This window comes from Micropterus salmoides, unplaced genomic scaffold (genome assembly GCF_014851395.1).
Source record: "Micropterus salmoides isolate LMB-PRFRI ecotype aquatic unplaced genomic scaffold, ASM1485139v1 Ms_hic_scaffold_20, whole genome shotgun sequence".
Lineage (NCBI taxonomy): Eukaryota > Metazoa > Chordata > Actinopteri > Centrarchiformes > Centrarchidae > Micropterus > Micropterus salmoides.
The window spans coordinates 5,250,381-5,271,955 of NW_024041151.1; the positions used below are offsets into that span (position 1 = coordinate 5,250,381).

General features: G+C 39.4%; 2 protein-coding genes across 6 annotated transcripts in view; one reads left to right on the plus strand and one right to left on the minus strand.

Annotated features, from left to right (window-relative positions):
• Positions 1–1,816: 1,816 nt before the first annotated feature.
• On the minus strand, positions 1,817–21,573 carry pargl (poly (ADP-ribose) glycohydrolase, like). 5 transcript variants are annotated; one of them, XM_038733645.1, is made up of 19 exons: positions 21,555–21,573; positions 18,688–18,805; positions 15,783–15,947; positions 15,220–15,354; positions 13,947–14,260; positions 12,403–12,519; positions 11,745–11,834; positions 11,353–11,424; positions 11,175–11,261; positions 10,935–11,095; positions 10,763–10,842; positions 10,610–10,679; positions 6,907–6,982; positions 6,682–6,829; positions 6,283–6,361; positions 6,098–6,206; positions 4,469–4,562; positions 4,259–4,387; positions 1,817–2,915 (listed from the first exon to the last, which is right to left on the minus strand). In XM_038733645.1, exons 3-19 carry the CDS (start codon positions 15,943–15,945, stop codon positions 2,800–2,802), a joined length of 2,040 nt encoding a protein of 679 aa, XP_038589573.1. In that variant the 5' UTR covers positions 15,946–15,947; positions 18,688–18,805; positions 21,555–21,573; the 3' UTR covers positions 1,817–2,799. The 5 variants fall into 5 exon arrangements, with proteins under 5 accessions (XP_038589573.1, XP_038589569.1, XP_038589574.1 ...); XM_038733641.1 differs by lacking the exon at positions 21,555–21,573 and adding an exon at positions 21,485–21,541; XM_038733646.1 differs by lacking the exon at positions 21,555–21,573 and adding an exon at positions 19,858–19,991.
• The window catches only part of zmiz2 (zinc finger, MIZ-type containing 2), a 35,365-nt gene continuing 33,862 nt past the window's right edge, over positions 20,073–21,575 (plus strand). Inside the window, exon 1 of the mRNA XM_038733639.1 lies at positions 20,073–20,210. The gene's annotated coding sequence lies outside the window, so the exon portion shown is untranslated. The remainder of the gene's footprint in view (positions 20,211–21,575) is intronic.

Here is a 21,575-nt window from a genome sequence, read left to right on the forward strand (position 1 = left end):
AAATGAAAACACAGAAATGAAACTGCTGTCCAACTGGAACTAACTATTGTCTGAAATTATAATGTATACACTAACATTGTGTACCGGTACACATGCCAACACGTGAACGGGGAGTACCACTGTGTACGCTGGGCAATAAAACAATAATGATAATTATTGCATCATAATTTTCCTCAATAACAATATAACAAATGTTTAATAAATGTTTGATTTAATTTGAATCACGAACAAATTAGCACTTAATTTTTCTATTAAGATATTTATTTTGTTGAGAAAAAAGGGACTGTAAAATATTTTTTCCCACTTCAAGCACTTATTATAGGTGGTGGCAGAAAATCTCACCAAAATGCAGAAAATGAAGTGTTAAATTCTAAACAAATGTATCATGTTTCAAAGGGAAAATACATGAACACACACAATATTAACGGATTAAATAACCAAAATAACCCAATTCTGTCGGTTAGAGGCTCTGAATTTTGGTTTCGATTACTTTTCAATTAATTGTCCAGGTGGAAAGTTACTAGGTACATTTTCTCAATTCAAAATTACAATTTTTCATACCTGTCCTGTCTATATATAGTAAAACACTGACAGGGAACATTTACTGCACTGTGAGTACTTTTGGTACTTTAATTCAATTTACTTAAGTAAGTAAAGTAAGTAACAAGACAGAGTTAATTAGTGAGTTTTTTTTTACTTTGTACAGAGCCAGAATAGTTATTTCTTCATGTCCAGTCTAGCTAAGCTAACTGTCCCCTGGCTATAGATTCATGTTTATTGTATATTCATGAGAGTGGCAATGATTTCCTCATGAAATTTGTCTTCAGTCTGTACGTGACCTTACAATCAAACAGGAAACATACAGTACATACTGTAAAGTGCAAACAGAAACTGCTCGTAGCCAGAGCAGCGTAGGCTTTCCATTATGCAGAAATGTAAACAAAAAGTGCAGGTCAAAGCTCGCCTGACAGATTTTACACTTACGTTATGATCAGATACCAAAGCCTGGCATCTTGTACAAAGAAAACTGAGGAGCTGAAGTTAGGGATCGTCTCAAAAGTGCCAAGAGAGCTTTTCAAATCTTTATTGATACTTTCACTTTCTATTTTTTTAGTAGACACTTTCCTCTGGACCTCCATCGATTTAATGCACAACTTGCATTTTTTTTATTATGCAATATAAGATATAATCTACAGAATGATGCTGGCAAATTAGGGCTGACCCCGAAGAGTCGATGCTTCGATGGGCGGAGCCTGATTCGACGGTCAATCTCACAGTCGAAGCTTCGCAGCAAAACGAGGATCGTGCCATTTTGGCGATATCGGGCTGCTCAACGTCTGATTTTACATAGAACTACCAGTTTTCTCCCAAAAAGTTAATATACAGTCTGTTACAATATACATTTAAATGTTTAATGCTGTAAATAAACATGTAAAAAGAAAAAAACTTCCAATAAATGTTTTTAAAGTGAGTAAATAAATCCAAAATTGTAACGCTAACCCTCGGTCGTCCGTGCGCATGTGTAGACATAGCTTGTGTGTGTGTGTGCCCCATTTTTCATATATTATTCTTATTTACATTCTCCTCTATGCTTCATTCAGCGTCCTGCCACATCACTGTAAACATCTGTCTGTGCCAGGAGTAACAGATTACTTGAAATTTACAGTTTCATTTTAATAAAGAAGTCGTGCCAGAAATGGTAGAGATTTAAAGAGTCGACGAGATTCCCCAGGTCTTCAGATCTGAAGGATGTATTTATTTTTCATATGTTGTTGTATGTTTTGTTGTTTTCAATAAACAAAGATTATAGTTCCTGTTGCAGTTTTTCTTTCCGGTTCTTTATTTAAAACGGTTTGTACAGGTTTTTCCATTTGCAGTAACAAGTCTTTACACAATTATTAGTATATCAATGAAGCAGAAAAGGCTATCACTTATTATAAAGCAGCAGCTTGGTGCAACTCATACAGTATTTGATCTCATTTGATTTAATATTCATTTAAAACAACAAAAAGAAAACAGATTATTGAGGTGCTCTTAGAATCTTTTTTTTTTTTCCTTCATACTGATTTACTGACTTAAATCTCTCTAAGAAAGTGTCGTCTGACTCTACGGCCACAAACATCTAGACAAGAGACTTTAACTTGGTTGACTTTAATTATTACAGGTCACTCCCGGCAGGAAGCTTGACGAGCATTAATAAATTTTGCCCTGGGGTTCGCCTCTCAGGTTAGATGTTACTAGAACTGTATGTCATCTGTACGAAGCCAAAGGAGCAAAAAGAAAGTGCTTTTTTTGTATCAGGGTCCGTATTCACAAAACACCCTAAGGCTAAAAGTTTCTCCTACTGTATAGGCCCTCAGTTTAACTCACAGGAAGTTACGCATTACCTGCAGCAGATGATCGACTCTGAGCAGGACCCACTCGGGGGCCTCTCTCAGACTGAGGAGCTACTTTAGTGCTAAAATACTTCATAAATCAAAAAAATAAGAGACTTAAAGTTAGGACTTAACCAGACGAGTTTAGCAGGACTTAGCATCTACTTTCAGCCTTAGGATGTTGGTGGCCCCCCTCCGCTTCTACAACCACATCTACTTCCTTACACACCATGTAAGCACAACAGGCCTGGTTTGATTCTTGTTCGTCATACTCCTCTCTCTGGCTCAACTATGAAATTAAGCTAAAAATGCAAACAAAGAAAACAGGTGATTCTGTAACTAATTCTTCATTATCCTCTTATAAAAAACATTCCTGCTAGATTATAGTGCAAATTTATATTCGGAAGTGGACTTGAACGTGTCCTCACAGGTGACTCGTGGAGCTTTTGAGGTTGTCCCAGATGAACTTGAACAGATCCACCTGTGAACCGGACGCCTGCTGAACAGCACAGTATTGCTCCAGAAGTCCAAACAGTTTTTCTGTGAAGGAGAAATGGCAAAAATTAATCAACCAAAATTAGGATCTTAAAGGTGCCGTAGAATATTAATTTTCAGGTTCATACTTGTATTTATGGTTTCCTCTAGAAAATGTTTACATCTTAACATTCCTGTAAAATTCATGCAAAACGCCTATTCAAGGCATATCCAAAGTAAACTGAATGTAGTTCTTGAACCATTTGGAGTATATGCTCCATGGTTTTGGGCTTCTCTGAAAGAGACCCAAAGGCAAAATGATTGTAAGTGCTACTGGAATTAATTAATATAAGTTTAAACACACTTAAACTAATATATTTTTTGTTTCGCTTGAAAATGCATGCAGACAACTATAGCTGGAAAACACTGTAGGTCTACGGCATAAAGCCTTACCTAGTCCAAGTCTAAATTTCATACCAATATCAAGAAAAATGACTATTTTACACAAACTTTTTTCTACGTGTATGTCTTAGCGTATTTTTTCTAAAATTGCACCGCCTCCTGGCAGCAGGCTGCTGCTGCTGCATCGCTCCGTATTAGCCGGTAGCTCGACTCAGATGTGGTTTTTTTGCTATCTCTTTCTGTTGTCTATTGAGAAAATATTGTCTGGTTTTCCCTCTGATGTCCTCCGGCTGCTCTGCCTTCAATTTGGTTGATTTACGTTTGTATGTAACCAGTTACTTTACCGCTAACTACTGCTAACAGCAGCTGCTGCTAGCTACTCAGTTAGCCACGCAGCTAGCCGTCCTATAGCTAATTCTGCCTGGACTGGAATCTTGGTGCTCTGAGGGGGTGTTGGAGGTTTGCACCTCTAACATTAGCACAGAAGTTTTGGACCACTGGTTCAGAGCCAGCTGATAACTATTGTTAGCAGCAGCTACTGTTAGCAGCATCTGGCGGTTACTGTAGCGTTTGCAACAAGTTAAGCTATCTGTCAATCAGGAAACTTCATAAATGATGAGTTTGGCACATCAGAGAGAAAACCAGAAAATATTTACCTTTCCTTCAGAACTGTTAAAGCACTTTCTGTGCGACACTGAACAACCTCCAGCTCCATGAGCTCATATGAGCGCTTCTCTTGAACTTGGGCTGGGCTTTATGTAAACTTTGGCAGCGTAAATATTAATGATCCCAGATGTTGCGTCATTTGCCAGTTTTTCTGGGGTCTTTTGCATGCGTGAGATTTAAATATGAAGGAGGAAATAATTAATGATGGAGGCTCACGGTACGTCAGTCCCATGTACTGAACTCTTTTTATTCAACTATGTCAAGGTAAATACAGTTTTCCATTCTACGGCACCTTCAAGAAACAAGCAACGTTTGAAGAGTTTTATGTCCTGAAAACTCACCAACTGTAGTGTCCTCTGTGACCAGCAGGTGGTGCATCTGCTGCAGAGCTTGCTCCAGTGTTTCATCCCCAAAGGTGAAATAGGCCAGTCCTCTCTTCCCCTTTGCTGCTGCCATCAGCTGGATCACAGCTGGACATGAACGTAAAGGAAAAGCTCAAGGAATGTGTCTCATTTGTTCTTCAGTGATAAATCAGTGGAATCAGGGTATACCTTTGAGTTGTGGATCTCCGTTGAAGGCTCCACAGCCCCACTTGCCCGTGGCGATGTCTGGCTCGTTCCAATGAGCCTTAAATCCACAGTATGCCTTCAAGGACACAATAGCAACAATGTAAAAATGATCACCGTAGATAAAACATATTATATAGAAACACAAGCCTCGTCGTGACCAACTTTTCCCAGATTGCACTACCAATAAAGAAACCCACAGAAAACAATACACACAATAGAAATACCTACAGGCATGCTGTAGGTGTTAAAGGACAAGTCTGATGATACTTTTCTTACTGTCAACAAATCTCCTGCAGACCCAAACTGGCACTGAATTCATCAGCAAACAAGTCCTGACTGTGAATCACAGCCTGAGATCTGTCCTTCCTCTGAGCCACAGAGCGCCATTGTTGTCCAGAAACTATTAAAACCCATCAGTGAGCCTCACTGCTGCACTGGGTGACATGTTCATCACCGTGAACTACAGGCTGACTCTGTTTCGGGTCCTGCGGGTCTGTTTTTTAAATTTATAATTATGCAGTTCTAATATGAATTAAAGCTATTAAAGGTAAATATTGTCATGTAGATATGTTCAGCGCCGGACTCTTATGACACATGCAAAGACTTTTTGACAGCACGCCACGGACACGCCCTCAACGTTAAGTCACAGTTTCAGAGCAGTTCTGGATGCTGAGTTTACCAAAACTTAAGATTAATGTGGTGACATAAACAGACAAAAATGCTCTGATGCTAGCAAAGCTATTTTGCTAACCTGAATCTTATTTATTTCACTCGCCTGTATAGGGGCATGCACTTTTTTTGGCTCCTTAAGTGGGGCGTGAAAAAGTTAAGATAAGAGAACCACTGATTTAAATGGACATACAGTATCTCACAAAAGTGAGCACGCCCCTCACATTTTAGTAAATATTTGATTAAATCTTTTCATGCGACAACACTGAAGAAATGACACTTTGCTACAAGGTAAAGTAGTGAGTGTGCAACAGTTTAAATTTGTCGTCCCCTCAAAATAACACATCACACAGCCGTTAATGTCTAAACCTCTGGCAACAAAAGTGAGGACACCCCTAACATGTCCACATTGGGCCCAATTAGCCATTTTCCCTCCCCAGTTACATCTGACTCGTTAGTGTTACGTTAAGATTTCAGGTGTGAATGTGGAGCAGGTGTGTTAAATTTGGTGTTCTCGCTCTCACACTCCCTCATAATGGTCACTGGAAGTTCAACATGGCACCTCATGGCAAAAAACTCTCTTGAGGATCTGAAAAAAAGAAAGGTTGCTCTACATAAAGACGGCAGAGGCTATGAGAAGATTGTGAAGAGCCTGAAACTGAGCTGCAGCACGGTGCCCAAGCCCATACAGCGGTTCAACAGGACAGGTTCCACTCAGAAGTTTAAAGAAGTTTATCTCAGCGTCATATCCAGAAGTTGTCTTTGGATATGACGACAACCTCCCAGGACGTCACTGCAGGAAACTGAATATTCAAAGCTTTTCTTTTAAGTTGTCATATATTTATATATATTTATATATATATAGGCCTTTAGTATATGATCATCATCTCACGCGTTATCGTTAAAATAATTGATGAAAAAAGATACACCCAGGTGCCTCACCTTGTTGAGTTCCCGTATGACCGCCCTCATATTGTACTGCTCCCTTCTGGATCTGAAGTTCAGAGCGTCGATGGCTAAGATCTGCCTCTTCAACCGTTGCCACTCATCTCTATAAAGATCAGATCATGTTTGTGAGAAAACCAAATCCTGTCAAATGTGAGATACATAAAGTGAAGTGCTCAGACCTTTCGAGGATGTCATCATGAGGGCCGGCCCACTCAAAGGAGTCCCCAAAACCAGTGTAACGGCTGAACTGCTGAGCGCCTGAAAACAACAGCAGGATTATGTAGGAATACAGCCTGTATTTAAGATATAAGATAAATCAGGCTTTGATACATACACAGTACTTGTTAGTAGACACGTTCACTGTTGGTTTTGCTCTTTTAATGAGATTTGTTAACAAAAAGAGACAGAATATTGCCAGATGTTTCCTTTTATTAAAAACAAAATCAGTCCTCAGAAAAAGAACACATTCATACACAGAAACATGTTGATCATTTTTAGTCTCTAAACTATCGGAAAATACTTAAAAACAGAGAAAATCCACTCATTTTTTCATTAATTGACATATTTTACTGTTGTACCTGTAATGATCAGACACTCGTTGTCATCCAATCTCTCAGTGAAGAGGCGGGACAGAATCAGCTCCGGATTGATGAGGAACAGGATCTCTTCTTGCAACAGACCAGAGCCCAGAACACCTCCACCTATCCATTTATTAGCAAAATCCACCTGCAAACACACAAGAAAAAGTTCAGAATCAATTCTGGGGATCTGAAACACCGTCACCGCTTTGGTTCAGTTCTTACCTGCAGCATGCCGGTACCTTCCCTCTCGATGGTGCCGCGTGACGTGACATGCAGTTTAGGCATCTTCTCCTTACAGCTAACACAAAAAAACAAACGAGTTAGACAGATTTACACCAAAAAGGAAATCAAGTGTTTCCTGGATAATTTTATTAGCCGTGCTAGCTGCACAGCTCTATGGGTGGCAGCTGGCTGACCACTTCGGTTGGGAGTGAAATTTCTCAACAACTCCGGACGTAGGGCTGCCACCTGTCCCTTGAAATACGGAATCATCCCGTATTTGAGAACTAAATAGCGCGTCCTGTTTTGAATCAGCAAGGGACCCGGTTTGTCCCGTATTTCTGTCTCAATGCAGCATCTAATGTACATCATCCCACCCTCATTCTGTGAAGACTTGTCCTATTCTACCTCTGATTGGGTAATATTCGCTGCCATTGTTGGTTTGATTAATACTGTCAGATCCAGGGCCAATGAAGTTAGATAAGAGCGGGTCTCTTGGCAGGCAGCTCGAGAAAACCCCCGCGTCCCCTCTGAAACGAAAGCGGATGCAAAAGTACTACGAGAGTGAGAGAAATCAAATAGCCTACTTGAGGAGTATAAAGCCAAACTGCACATTTTGTCGGCCAGTGTTTTGTGTGGTGCACGGTGGCCTATCAGACGTGTGACAGCATGCCGAAAAACAGCGTACTGATTTAACAAAACGTACTAACTTTCTGATTGATCACGCTGGATTTCATATGCTGCCTATTTATTAAGAAATATTGTTACAATGTAAATGACTCACATGTCTACATTATGGTATGATTAGTCTTTTAACCTCTTGGTATCGGACCTGCAGATATCGGGCAGGTAATCGATTTTCGCTGTTATAGCTGTTTTCCATCCGAAAACAGAGGTCGTTTGTGGATAATCCATATAATTTTCTTTTTTGTCGTCAGATTGAAGTAGAGAAGAAGAGTTTGCTTTGGCGGAGGCGGTCTTTATCTGCCTCTGCTGGCGACCCGTAGGAGCCCTGTAGGATGTTCTGTTCTCAAACTGTGGCCTGTAAAGCATGGGAGTGCTTTTGGTCATATACACCTAAAGGATTATTAGGAACACCATACTAATACTGTGTTTGACCCCCTTTCGCCTTCAGAACTGCCTTAATTCTACGTGGCATTGATTCAACAAGGTGCTGAAAGCATTCTTTAGAAATGTTGGCCCATATTGATGGATAGCATCTTGCAGTTGATGGAGATTTGTGGGATGCACATCCAGGGCACGAAGCTCCCGTTCCACCACATCCCAAAGATGCTCTATTGGGTTGAGATCTGGTGACTGTGGGGGCCGTTTTAGTACAGTGAACTCATTGTCATGTTTGAAATGATTGGAGCTTTGTGACATGGTGCATTATCCTGCTGGAAGTAGCCATCAGAGGATGGGTACATGGTGGCCATAAAGGGATGGACATGGTCAGAAACAATGCTCAGGTAGGCCGTGGCATTTAAACGATGCCCAATTGGCACTAAGGGGCCTAAAGTGTGCCAAGAAAACATCCCCCACACCATTACACCACCACCACCAGCCTGCACAGTGGTAACAAGGCATGATGGATCCATGTTCTCATTCTGTTTACGCCAAATTCTGACTCTACCATCTGAATGTCTCAACAGAAATCGAGACTCATCAGACCAGGCAACATTTTTCCAGTCTTCAACTGTCCAATTTTGGTGAGCTCTTGCAAATTGTAGCCTCTTTTTCCTATTTGTAGTGGAGATGAGTGGCACCCGGTGGGGTCTTCTGCTGTTGTAGCCCATCCGCCTCAAGGCTGTGCGTGTTGTGGCTTCACAAATGCTTTGCCGCATACCTCGGTTGTAACGAGTGGTTATTTCAGTCAAAGTTGTCAGTCAGTCATTTTCGCCCCCAGGACTGCCGCATACTGGATGTTTTTCCCTTTTCACACCATTCTTTGTAAACCCTAGAAATGGTTGTGCGTGAAAATCCCAGTAACTGAGCAGATTGTGAAATACTCAGACCGGCCCGTCTGGCACCAACAACCATGCCACGCTCAAAATTGCTTAAATCACCTTTCTTTCCCATTCTGACATTCAGTTTGGAGTTCAGGAGATTGTCTTGACCAGGACCACACCCCTAAATGCATTGAAGCAACTGCCATGTGATTGGTTGATTAGATAATTGCATTAATGAGAAATTGAACAGGTGTTCCTAATAATCCTTTAGGTGTATATTGACTTTATCAGTATTTCAATGTTTTGTTGAAGCTTTATGTTATTTGGAACATGATTGTATGGAGAGAAATAATGTTTTGAAAATAACTCCGAATAAAAGTGCATATATACAGTAAATATGGCCAAAACATGGGACATTTGCCTGGTATATTTTTGAAAGATTGTGTAATAACTGTTGTATATCAGTTTCTTTTCATCAAATTTACAGTTACAATTGTATTCCAGGTGTATTAGAATATATTCAGGTGCATTATAATGTACCTTATGATGGTTTAGATGGTTTATTGCATTAAAATATAGCTTTTTTTCCCCCAGACGAGGATGAAAATTTCATTTTTTATGTATTGCATCTCCATGTAATCTGAAATGGTAAAATAAATATGTTAATGTACAATGGATTTATATTCCAGAATTATGCATCTAGGTCTAATGGTTGAGGAGATGTTACTGATTTATTTTGGGTATGTTATTTTAGGCGTTCTTCCTGGAGCCAGGTACCATGTGGTTAAGGTTGAGGTATACAGTCAGACACATAGGCATTAATCTAATATGAGACAAGAGAGAGATGTAGGCTGTTTAATGCACATTTAATTATCAAAATATGTATTTGTTTTGACGTTCATGTTCCCCTCAGGATGATCAGTAACAGACAGCCTAAGCCTGACATTCCCATCAGCCTCAGCTGCACTTTGTGTTAAGTGCTAATTAGCAAATGTTAGAATGATAATGTTAGAATCCATGTTTGTTATGCACTTCCATAAGAGCCGAGTTGAGTATATCTGAGTAATTATGATGACTCCTATACAGTCATGGAAGAAGTACTCAGTTCTTTCAAGTAAAAATAGCAATACCCAGTGTTGAAATACTCTGTAAAGTCCTGTATTCAAATTTTACTGTCAGTGTAAAATCAACATATACTCAAAGTACTCATTATGCAGAATGGCCCATTGTACTTTAATGTTGCAGCTCATTTCAATGACTTTATATATTGCCGGGCAGCTTCTGGATTTACCCCTGGGGAATACTTATTGTATTCTGATTTATAATAAAACATCGTCATTAATTAGTTGATATAAATTTTGTATTAGTCTGAATCTGCAAAGTAACTAAAGATGGTAGATAAATGTAGTGGAGTACAAGTATGAAGTAGCATAAAATGGAAATACTCAAGTGAAATACCTCAAAATTCTACTTAAGTGCCGTACTTGAGTAAATGTACTTAGTTACTTTCACCACTGCCTATATGACACGAATAATGCATACAGCCTCAAAGAGCTGCTAGCATGGCTGTAGTCATGTTTGATTTTGTTTATCTTATCTCATTACTGGAATAATATATTTATTGTATATTGTAATCCATTTCATCAGATGTTATATTGTATTTTATAATAATAATTAATAAAGTTTATTTTAATATGCTGTCTTGTATGAAGCAATTTGTAAAAGTGCTGTATAAATACAGATATTATTATTATTACTGTCTCCAGTGGGATGGGTCTGTTTCTTTGAAGCGCCTCTCAAACGTCACCAGTCCTGTTGGTTTAGTCTCTGCAAAGACATGAACAACAGTCACAGATCTTCTCTGATATGTCTCACAAACAGGAGGAAGAGGAAGTTTACCATCAACTCACCCTCATTTGTAACCACTTTGAAGTAATGCATGATGGCCCTCAGCTTTTCTTTTTTCCGTTCTGACCAGTTTCCAAACAGACTACATGCAGGATGAGAAATAAGAGTTAACTTGCTGACAGTATTTAGGGGTCAGATATGTAACACTCAAAGTGTTTCCTGATGTTTCCTGACCTGTTGAAGTTAATGGAGGGGTAGTTGCCGTACTCTGCTCTGGGACCTTCGGTGTTGCGATGAGGGAACGTGCAGAAAAATGCGTTAGCCAGCAGGCAGGATATCTGAACTTGCGACAGAGTGATGGCTGCAGTGTGTCCCCTCTGAAGCAGTGGGATGGCCTGAAAAAATGGACACACACTTCAAAATCACCAGTAAGAGTGAACTGTGGAGTCACTGGATTGAAAATGAGTTTCATACCGTCTTCACTTGATCCGGCAGACTCAAGGCCAACGCTGCAATCTTTGGAAACAGTTGACTGAAGTAATTTTCTCCCTTCGGGACACACTGGATAGGAAATATGATAATTTCTCATCATTCAGACATTCCTTCACAAAACTGATGATACATGATCTGAAGTAAACCCAAGGAAACTGACCTTAACAAACTTGGAGAGGGCATCAAAGGACCACTGACCCTTGTACTTCGGGTTATATTTGATGATAGCTTCCTAGTGAGAGAGTTTGAAAGAGCATGGTTGAACATATCAGATTCCTTGGAGACAGATCAGAATCAAATCAGAAACAGGTTTATTGCCAAGTAGACTATCACATCCAAGAAATTTGCCTTGGTACTGCAAAAGTCAAGAATCATAAATAGAAAAAAGTGTGCAAAACACATTTGTTTTAAAAATAAAAGAGCTGTACACACGATGGAAAATGTATGACTAAATGACTAAAAATGCGCATAGTTCAGAGTATGGAGAATACGTGCAATGTGCAAAAATAAGCAATAGATAATCAGTGTAAAAAAACATGGCTGCCAACGTACCTCCACATCATTAACGCTCACTGATGACTTCTTGGCCAGACCCTCCAGCTGCTTGGAGATCACGTTCCATCTCAACACCTGCTTGGATTGCTGTGGCCAGAAACAAAGAAAGATTCACGCAATAACATAAACTTTTCAGTACATATACTGTAAGTTCTAACAGATATTTAGATTTTTGTTTCTTTAATGATTTATTGTTTTTATTTAAAAGATGAACTATTTACCTGCTGTAAAATATAAAATTGTCTTAAAACATCAATTAATAGCCTGTCTTAGTGGGACAGGCCTTTAATTACTTTATTTATATTGTAGTCATAATTATACTATATTTAACATTACCCTAGATGTTATGGCAATAGCCAGTTGTGACCACAGTGCCTGCAGTTTGCTTTAAAGCTAATACTGTGTGAAGTTCATGAAAAATACAACAGCTATTTATCTCGCCTTTAGTCAACAAGAGACTGAAAGTTGAAAAGTGAGTACTTGGTATTTCTTGATAAGGATCTGTGAATGTACACATACTATAATCATTAAGCTTGTGAGAACTGATGTATTCTGTTGTGATATACCTGCTTCTCATGATTAATTACATTGTGACAACATAGATCTAGATCAACATCATGATCAACATACATCAGATGAGTTGCCTTAAACAAACCTTAAATCCAGTCAAGATAAAACTCGATAGTGAATTTGGCATTTTCACAAAGTTACTGGCCCACACGTCTCTCCCGTCCTTGGGCAGAAGTCCTGCGCCACATTTGAAAACATCCACCTGGGCAAAAAACAGTAGTCATATTCAGGTGCTTTTTGCACTGCAAGAATCTACAGTAGCATATGTGCGTGTCCATGTGTGATACAGCAGTGGAAGAAGTACTCAGATTTTTACCCAAATAAAAGTACCAATACCTTAGTATTAGTAATAAAATACTCCATCACAAGTAAAAGTCCTGCATTTAAAATAAAGTAAAAGTAAAGAAGTACTATCAGGTAAAAGTACTTATAAAACAAAAACATTAAATGTTAAACCAGTGGTTTCCAAAATCTTTGGCCCGTGGTCCCTTACAAAAAAGCAGTGTCCAGTTGAGGATCCTATCCCCTCTTAACTTCTTTCATGTTTTCATTAAACATCTCTTTGAGGTCCAAAGAGGTAAAATTATCCAATAATTCACAAAGAAAAAAATATCTGAGAAAAATCCCAAAACTTAAAACAGATTTGTGTATCGCAACTTTTTTTTTCTTCTTTCCTCTCACATTAATAATGGCCCGACCCATTGGTTGGGAACCAATTGACTATGCTAGCAATCTGTGTATAAAGAAGAAAAAATTAAACAACTGTACATAAAGTAGTTAAAACTAGTTAACTGTACATAAATTAGTTAAAACTAGCTAACTGTACATAAAGTAGTTAAAACTAGCTAACTGTATATAAAGTACTTAAAACTAGCTAACTGTACATAAAGTACTTAAAACTAGCTAACTGTATATAAAGTACTTAAAACTAGCTAACTGTATATAAAGTACTTAAAACTAGCTAACTATACATAAAGTACTTAAAACTAGTTAACTGTATATAAAATAGTTAAAATTAGCTAAATGTATATAAACTAGTTAGAATCTAGCTAACTGTATATAAAGTAGTTAAAACTAGCAAACTGTATATAAAGTACTTAAAACTAGCTAACTATACATAAAGTAGATAAAACTAGCTAACTGTATATAAAGTACTTAAAACTAGTTAACTGTATATAAAATAGTTAAAATTAGCTAAATGTATATAAACTAGTTAGAATCTAGCTAACTGTGTAAAGTAGTAAAACTTGCTGCACCTCGAGCAGGTCCAACAGTAAAATGCTTCTCTAACATTGACGCGTCAGTATTAACAATCTAATAATGTCAGATAGAATCAGTCACAGGAGACATTTTACTGCACAACCAGTACTTTTACTACTGATATTTTTGTTCTTTTATTGAGGTAAGGTTTTGAATGCAGGACTTTAACTTGTAATGGAGTATTTTTACACTGTGGGTTTCATACTGGTGAAGTATTTAAGTGCTTCTTTCAACACAACCTGTAGTGAAGTAGAAGTCTGAGTGAAGCAGCATGAAATGAAAATACTAAGTACGTCAAAAGTACGCCATTACAATACTTGAGTAAATGTAGTTTTCACCACTGGAGGCAAAAGTAGGAAACACTCTTACATCTATGAGGACCGTGTGGGTTTTGCTGAAGCACAGTTCTCCCAGCTTGCTGGTGCACTGTGGAAGTCGCTTCAGATCCTTTAGCTGACAATGTGATGAAGGGCTCTCCTTCCTCTTCCTCCCCACAGCCCCGGTACTGGAGGGTCCAGGGGAGAAGGAGGTGGAGGAGGAGGAGCAGCCGGCCTGACGTGAGCTACCTTTGCTGTTGTCCTCACTTCCATGCTTAGGTTTGTCATTTTCAGAGTTGTTACCAAAGGACATCAAATCGCCCACCTGGGAGTGATAGTTGGGGTGTTTGTGCCCCTCAGCCATCTCTGCGAGAGACAGAACATGAGGTAAAAAGGCAGAAACAGAGTCTCAGTAGTGTTTCTCAATTTGCGCCCTTCCATACTGACTTGTTATTTTGAGTGCAGAAGTGCGTTCACACTGACAAGTATGGTGAAAAGCAGCGCACTACGAGTACCCGGATGGTGCAATCATAACGATCGAAAAGTTGGGTGTGGAACGCCAGATACTTTTCACCCGCAACGGGCGCCATCTTGGCTACATAGCAGAAGGGGAGGGACCAACTACTATTTTGGCGGGTGATAATCGCGATCAAATGATGGCGATAATGATCCACCAGGTTACAATTCACCATTAAAAGATAAGAAAAAGAAGAAAGAGTCAAATCTTGTAATCGTCATTAGTGCACAACGCTAGTGTCTGATTTGTGACAACACTACCCTGTCAAAATTAACGCAATAAGCAAGTAAGTACAGTGTACACAGTGTACTGCATATGTGTACTGATGGAAGTATCTGAATAGAGACACACTATAGGTCATACTTCAGAGAAGCAGGGTGACCAGGTCGGACCAGATACTGAAGGAGACCAGTATTTAATAACTGAAGATCACAAACTTTACATATTGCAAAACACATGAACATAAATGTTATTGTCACTGGAGACAAATAAGCAAGACTAAGAGCAGCTCGGTGAGGCTGAACGTAATCACAGCGGTGGTTTGAGCTTAATGCTAATGTTAGCATACTAACATGCTCACAGTGACAATGCACACATGCTGGTTAAGCGTGTTAGCATGCTAATATTCGCTAATTAGCACGAAACACAATGTACAATTTTTTTTTTACTTTAAATAGTGGCACAAGATTTAACGTCAGGCAACAACATGAAGGGCTCTCCTTCCTCTTCCTCCCCACAGCCCCGGTACCGGAGGGTCCAGGGGAGAAGGAGGTGGAGAAGGAGGAGCAGCCGGCCTGACGTGAGCTACCTTTGCATTTGTTCCCTCTTTCATCCATAGGTTCGTCCTCACTTCCATGCTTAGGTTTGTCATTTTCAGAGTCGTTACCAAAGGACAAATCCCCCATCTGGGAGCTGTCGTGGTGATTGTGCCCCTCAGCCATCTCTGCCAGAACAGAACATGAGGTAAAAAGGCAGAAACAGAGTCTCAGTAGTGTTTCTCAATTTGCGCCCTTCCATACTCACTTATTATTTTGAGTGCATAAGTGCGTTTCACACTGACAAATATGGTGAAAAAGGTGGCTGAAGAAGCTGCAGCGGTTGCGATTGTAAAAGTACGTTAATTTTTATTCACTTTTAATAAAATTTAATTGAGGTTAAGTGAGAAAACAAGCCGGCTGATATTTTGGCGGGCGACAATTGCTCATTTTTGCTAATTAACACTAAATACAATGTACAAAATTTTTACTTTAAATAGTGGTACAAGATTTAACGTCAACTTGATGAAGGGCTCTCCTTCCTCTTCCTCCCCACAGCCCCGGTACTCGAGGGTCCAGGGGGAGGAGGAGGAGCAGCCGGCCTGACTTGAGCTACCTTTACTGTTGTTCTCTCTTCCATGGTCATGTTTCTCCTCTCTTCCATCCTTAGGTTTGTTCGCTCTTTCTCCCTTAGGTTTATCATTTCCAGAGTTGTTATCAAAGGACATCAAATCTCTCATCTGGGAGCTGTCGTTGTGGTGTTTGTGCCCCTCAGCCATCTCTGCGAGGGACAGAACATGACAGTAAGTGAAAAGTTAGAAACAGAGTCTCAGTTGCGTGTCTCAATTTGCGCAAAAGGTGACCCGGGACAGGTCGCCAGTCCATCGCAGGGCCACACATAGACAAACAACCATGCACAGGCACACTTAAGGACAATTTAGAGTCACCAATTAACCTAGTCCGCATGTCTTTGGAAGCCGGAGCACCCGGAGAGAACCCATGCAGACACGGTGGGAACAAACTCCACACAGAAAGGCCAGGACGACCGGGGTTCGAACCCATGACCTTCTTGCTATGAGGCGACAGTGCTAACCACTGTACTACCGCAACACAACTAACATAAAAGGTCTCACAAATCTGAAACTGTGTTTTAAAGAAACTTTAGCCTCTCTAGGACAATCCAGTCCAGATTTCACAGCTCTAGGCATAGTGGTTTTTGATCTGGACCTGGTCTAATGTGGTCTACATGTACAAAAACAACATCTGTTTTTTACATTTTCCCAAATAAAATTCAGGTTTCACAAATCTGAAACTATTATTTTAAATAAACGTCAGCCTCTCTGGGACAGTTCGGTCCAGATCTGTCAGCTCTAGGCGTAGTGGTTTTTGATCTGGACCTGGCTTCCCCTGAACTTCCCCCCTTATCTGCTGAATCGGAAGCTAAAGTTTGCTAATCCGCCTTTAGCACTTGCTAACGCAGGACGCGTACTTGTACCAAGTATCTTCACAGTGTTACTTTAACTTAGCAGAAGGCAGGACGTGAGTACTTCTTACACCTCTGCCAGGCTGTTTGTCCTACATATCTTAAACGCAGTACAAACAAACGACGACCTACGTTGGTAAATATTTAGTTTTGGCCTGATATCCACCACCAGTCAAACAGATGCGCTAAATTAATAACAACACACGTGTACAAAACACTCACCTTTCACAAAAGACGACGCAAAACGTGTTCAGATTTAACGTAATGATCATTAATTGCAGTTTTCACCGATGTAGACGCAGTCGAGACGCCGAACATGTGGACTAAAGTTTACTTTCACTTTCCCCAGAAAACAAATGTAAACAGAGGGCGCAGCGGTGAAACAGCAGAAGAACAGAAGTCTTCTTCAACAGCTTCTTAATGCTGCTTTTGAGGTTATAATTACATCCCAAAGCCAAACAATAATCCAATAAAGTTGTTATCAAGTCAATTCATGACACCATAAAGTACTGAACCCAAGTACAATTTTAGATTGATCTTAGTTTGAGTATTTTATCCTTCTAATCCACTACATTTAGAAGAAAACTGTTTTATTCCACTAAATTGACTTGGTAGGTTATAAAATACACATACAGTGGATTGTTATAGATTAACATACTTGTAAATGAATACTAAAGAGAAATGGCTCCACCTGCAGATACAACATTAAAATACTGCTTAGCAACAGATAAGTAAAAGTACCATGATCGGCTGTGGAATGTAGGTAACTAAGTACATTTATTCAAATACTGAGGTACTTGTACTTTACTTGAGTATTCCCATTTAAGCTACTTTATACTTCTATACTCCACTACATCCCAGAATATTGTACTTTTTCCATTACATGTCTCACAGCTTTAATTACTAGTTACTTTTTAAATTACAATTTTTCATACCTATCCTGTCTATATATAGTAGAACGTTGGCAGGGAACATTTACTGCACTACGAGTACTTTTACTTTTGGTACTTTTAAGTACATTTTGCCAATTATACTTAAATACTTTTACTTAAGTACGGTTTTGAAAGCAGGACTTTTACTTGTAGTGGAGTATTTTCTCAGTGTTATATTACTACTTTTACTTAAGTAAAGGATCTGAATACTTCTTCCACCACTGACCATGATGTAAAAATACTCTCTGACATGAAAAAGTACTGCATTCAAATTGTTAGGTGACTTAAGTAAAGGTATTGTTGTACTCAAGCGTCAAAAGTACTTGTCATAAAAAAGAATGTAAGTTAATAATATATATAATAACACTTTTCTGCATGAGGAGTACTTATACTTACTTAGTACTTTAGTCACCTAAAATTTGAATGCAGTATTTTCACATGTCAGAGAGTATTCTTACATCATGGTACTAATACTGTTACTTAAGTAAAGGATAACTTCTTCCACCACTGATACTCAAGTATTTTTAAATGTGTACACCTGCTGCAGAAAAGGATTTTAGTCTTTATTCCTAAGGTTAATATGGCCTCTATATATATATATTTTGTATATGAATATGCTAAAGTACAACACAGTACTGCATTTAGTGGAGTTTGATTTTTGAACACAAGATGGCAGCAGCGTGACAGCTATGATTAGTTTGCAACAGAATTTCCACAAAACCACCAAAAAGAATAATTTACATTTCTACATTTCAGAAGAATATATTGTTATTGTATACAAAAACATATGATCAGGTGGTAAAATACAATATATTGAGCATGACGAGAGGTCGCAGCTAGATACAGACAGGTTGGTTTAATCTTAACAATGTGTTTTATTTTATGAGCGTATTGCGTGTTTTAATGTAAAATATTAATCTGAAAAGTAACTATCTGTTAAATAAATATTGTGCAGTAAGAAGTACAGTTTTTCACTCTGAAATGTGATGTAGTAGTATAAAGTACTTGAGTAAATGTACTGCATGCTGGAGCCTATTTAAAGATTTAGAGTAACACACAGTAGCTCCATTCCAGCTGTTTCCAGATGTTTGGATTAAAGCTCCTACTTGTACTTTCAGCTGAGGAGCGTCGTCCTTTCCTTTTCACGGCCGTGTAGTTTCTTCTTTCAAAGACCAGAACAGAAGTGAGAGCGGAGTCTGTGGCACCAGATGGTCGTAGGAGTAGCTTGTAAAAAAAACAAAGATGAAATTTAGAGGTTGAAGGACAGAAGGATGATTGGAGTTCACACAAAAACTGCTCTCAACCAGTGAAATAGGAGTAAAAATACTCCACTGCACCTTCAGATCGCCCAAACTAAGGGTCACGCAGATAAAGAGAGAGCCAAAGCAGTGGTGGAGGAAGTATTCAGATCAAGGGAACAATACCACACAGAGTAACAGTCCTAGCATTATTTGCACAAAAGTACTCTAAACTTTCCTAGTATATTATATTCTTTAAAGTCTTCATTTTCATCTGTAAAGTAACTATAGCTGTCAGATAAGTGCAGTGCAGTAACATTTTTACTTGAGAACAGTACTTGAGTTGAGCCAGGCGATGGATTGAGTATTGTAGTTCAACAGGCAAATATTTTGATAATTGATCAACCGTTTTAGTCATTTTTCAAGGAAAAATAAAATGTTCCGTACTGTCGTTTTTTGCTTGACAGTAATTTGATGACATTTTTGGGGTTTTGGACTGTTGTAACGGGCATTTCAAACAGTTTTATGACATTTTATGGACCAGAGCCCGACAGATATTGGATTTTTAAGGCCGATACTGATTTTGATATTTTGGGATTTTAAAATCTGATATATTGGCCGATATTCTTTTTTATTTTCTTCCTTTTCAGAAACAAAAACAAAGATTATTCCTAACATTTGTTAGGTATAGTTACGAGACCTCACCAAGATAACATGACATAGTGCAAATTAAAAATAAACTTAACGTTATAAATAGTCCACTGATCATGTCAGCTGACGTGTGTTTCCAGCTGGTGGAGAAATAATTGATCCCTCCGTTTCTTTTTTATTTGTCATTTATCGGCTATTTTAAACACAGATTTATCTGTAATTAGCTCATAACGGACGATAATATCGACACGCCGGTTTATTTATTGGTCAGGCTCTATTATAAATTTTTTTTTTAAATAATCGATGAATTGAGAAAATGATCAGCACATTAATGGATGATGAGAAGAATCATTAGTTGCAGACATATACTTGATTAAAAGTACTTACAGCCAGGGGGAGGTCAGTGATGACAGCAGGGTGAAAATTATGATTTCATATGGTTTGAGGACGTTACAATGGAGCTATGGAGAATCTGGGGGGCCCAACGCTGTCCTGTGTTCTTGTGATGATAGTCATGTGCGTTGCTATCGCAGCTGCGTACACTGTACGGTGTGTATGTGTTTGGCTGCGTTTTCCCCTGCATGAAATGTCTGTTAGAAGACAGCTATTTAAGTATGCTTAGGCAACGAAAGGGTGGAGGACCTCGCTCACTCAGTCATCATGCGTCTTGCAAGTGTTATTCTGGGTCAGCCGTTTCCCTGGAATGTACCGCCTCCTGCCAAAGAGAAGTCACTACAATGGTATGCACACATAACACCGCAGAAACACAAGGATGACTTAAAAAGGCCTGAAAGTGGGGAGACGGACGCCGTGTACATGTGTCTCTCCTGTGTGTGTAACTGTGTGAGCGATGTTTATGTTTCTGTTGCAGGCTCCTCTTTTTTTCAGCACTTTTATGATTGAATATTCAAAATAACACCATGCAGTTATGAAACAGGGTGTTTGTGCAATATGATGAACCATCTGCCTGAACTCTCTATAACACTCCCATGAGCATAATCAATTGGATGGACATTTTTAGAGGAGAGAAAGCAGGCTGGTTGTTTTCATGTTCACCATCTATCTATAATTTTAGTGTAATTCAACGTTGGTCTAAAGACAACATCTATTTCCAGTGTCCCTCCTCTGTTGCTCTTTCTGAGGTTGAGGTTCCACAATTTCCCCGGGAGTCTAAGTCTAGATGCTGTGCAGATTGTAAACCCCTTAGGACAAATTTGTGATATGCAATATAAATAAATCTGACTCGCCTACACCAAAAATACAGATGAACCACCTTTTCTTAAATCTGAGAGTGCAGCCAGCTTTGTTTTTACTCCCACTAGTCCTTGATTTCAGTTGTTCCCTCTTTGTCTCCTCAAACCCCCCCCCATCCCCCCTCTTATCTCGTCTTCCTTCTCCTGGAGGTCAGATTGTTGCAGCACTGATGTGGTTGTGCAGCCTCCGAGTCAAAGCAGGGTCAGCGGCGCCCAGACTCTTAGGTTCTTGTGCGTAGCGTGTAGCGGAGGGGTCAGTTCCTCGTGTCCTATGACATTGTGAGATGACTGCAGTAGACTGGAAATTGTGTGCAATATGCGTGTGTGTGTGTGATTGTACTATGCGGCAGGTCGTGGGGGAGGAAGCAGTGAGGAAGGCAGCAGCAGCGTGTGGAGTGTAGAGGTGGTGGTGGTGGTGGTGGGTAGTGATATGGATAGTGTCGAGAAAGGAAAAAAAAAATATGAAGAAATGGGAAATCTTGGCACCTGTTTCCAGGGCAACAGAGGTCTGAAAAACACAGGCAGGTTGGACTTTTTATTCTCCACGCTGCACTGCCCTCTGGCAACATACTGCAGACACCTTTAATGACTCCAAAACATTACTCGCTGCTTGCACTGCTGCTGAAACACCACCTGGCTTCAAGTGACACTACCTCTCTCTCATTGTGTGTGTGTGTTGGGGGGGTATTGTGACAAATAAGTGTTGCAGGGCATGATGAGTGGAAATCATAGACCATGTTGCATGCATGGATCATACATACGTGATCATTTGCGGGTGACGTCATTCTTCATGATCCCCCCCACCACCACCACCACCATACACCCACCCACCTCTCTTCTCTAAAGTGATCT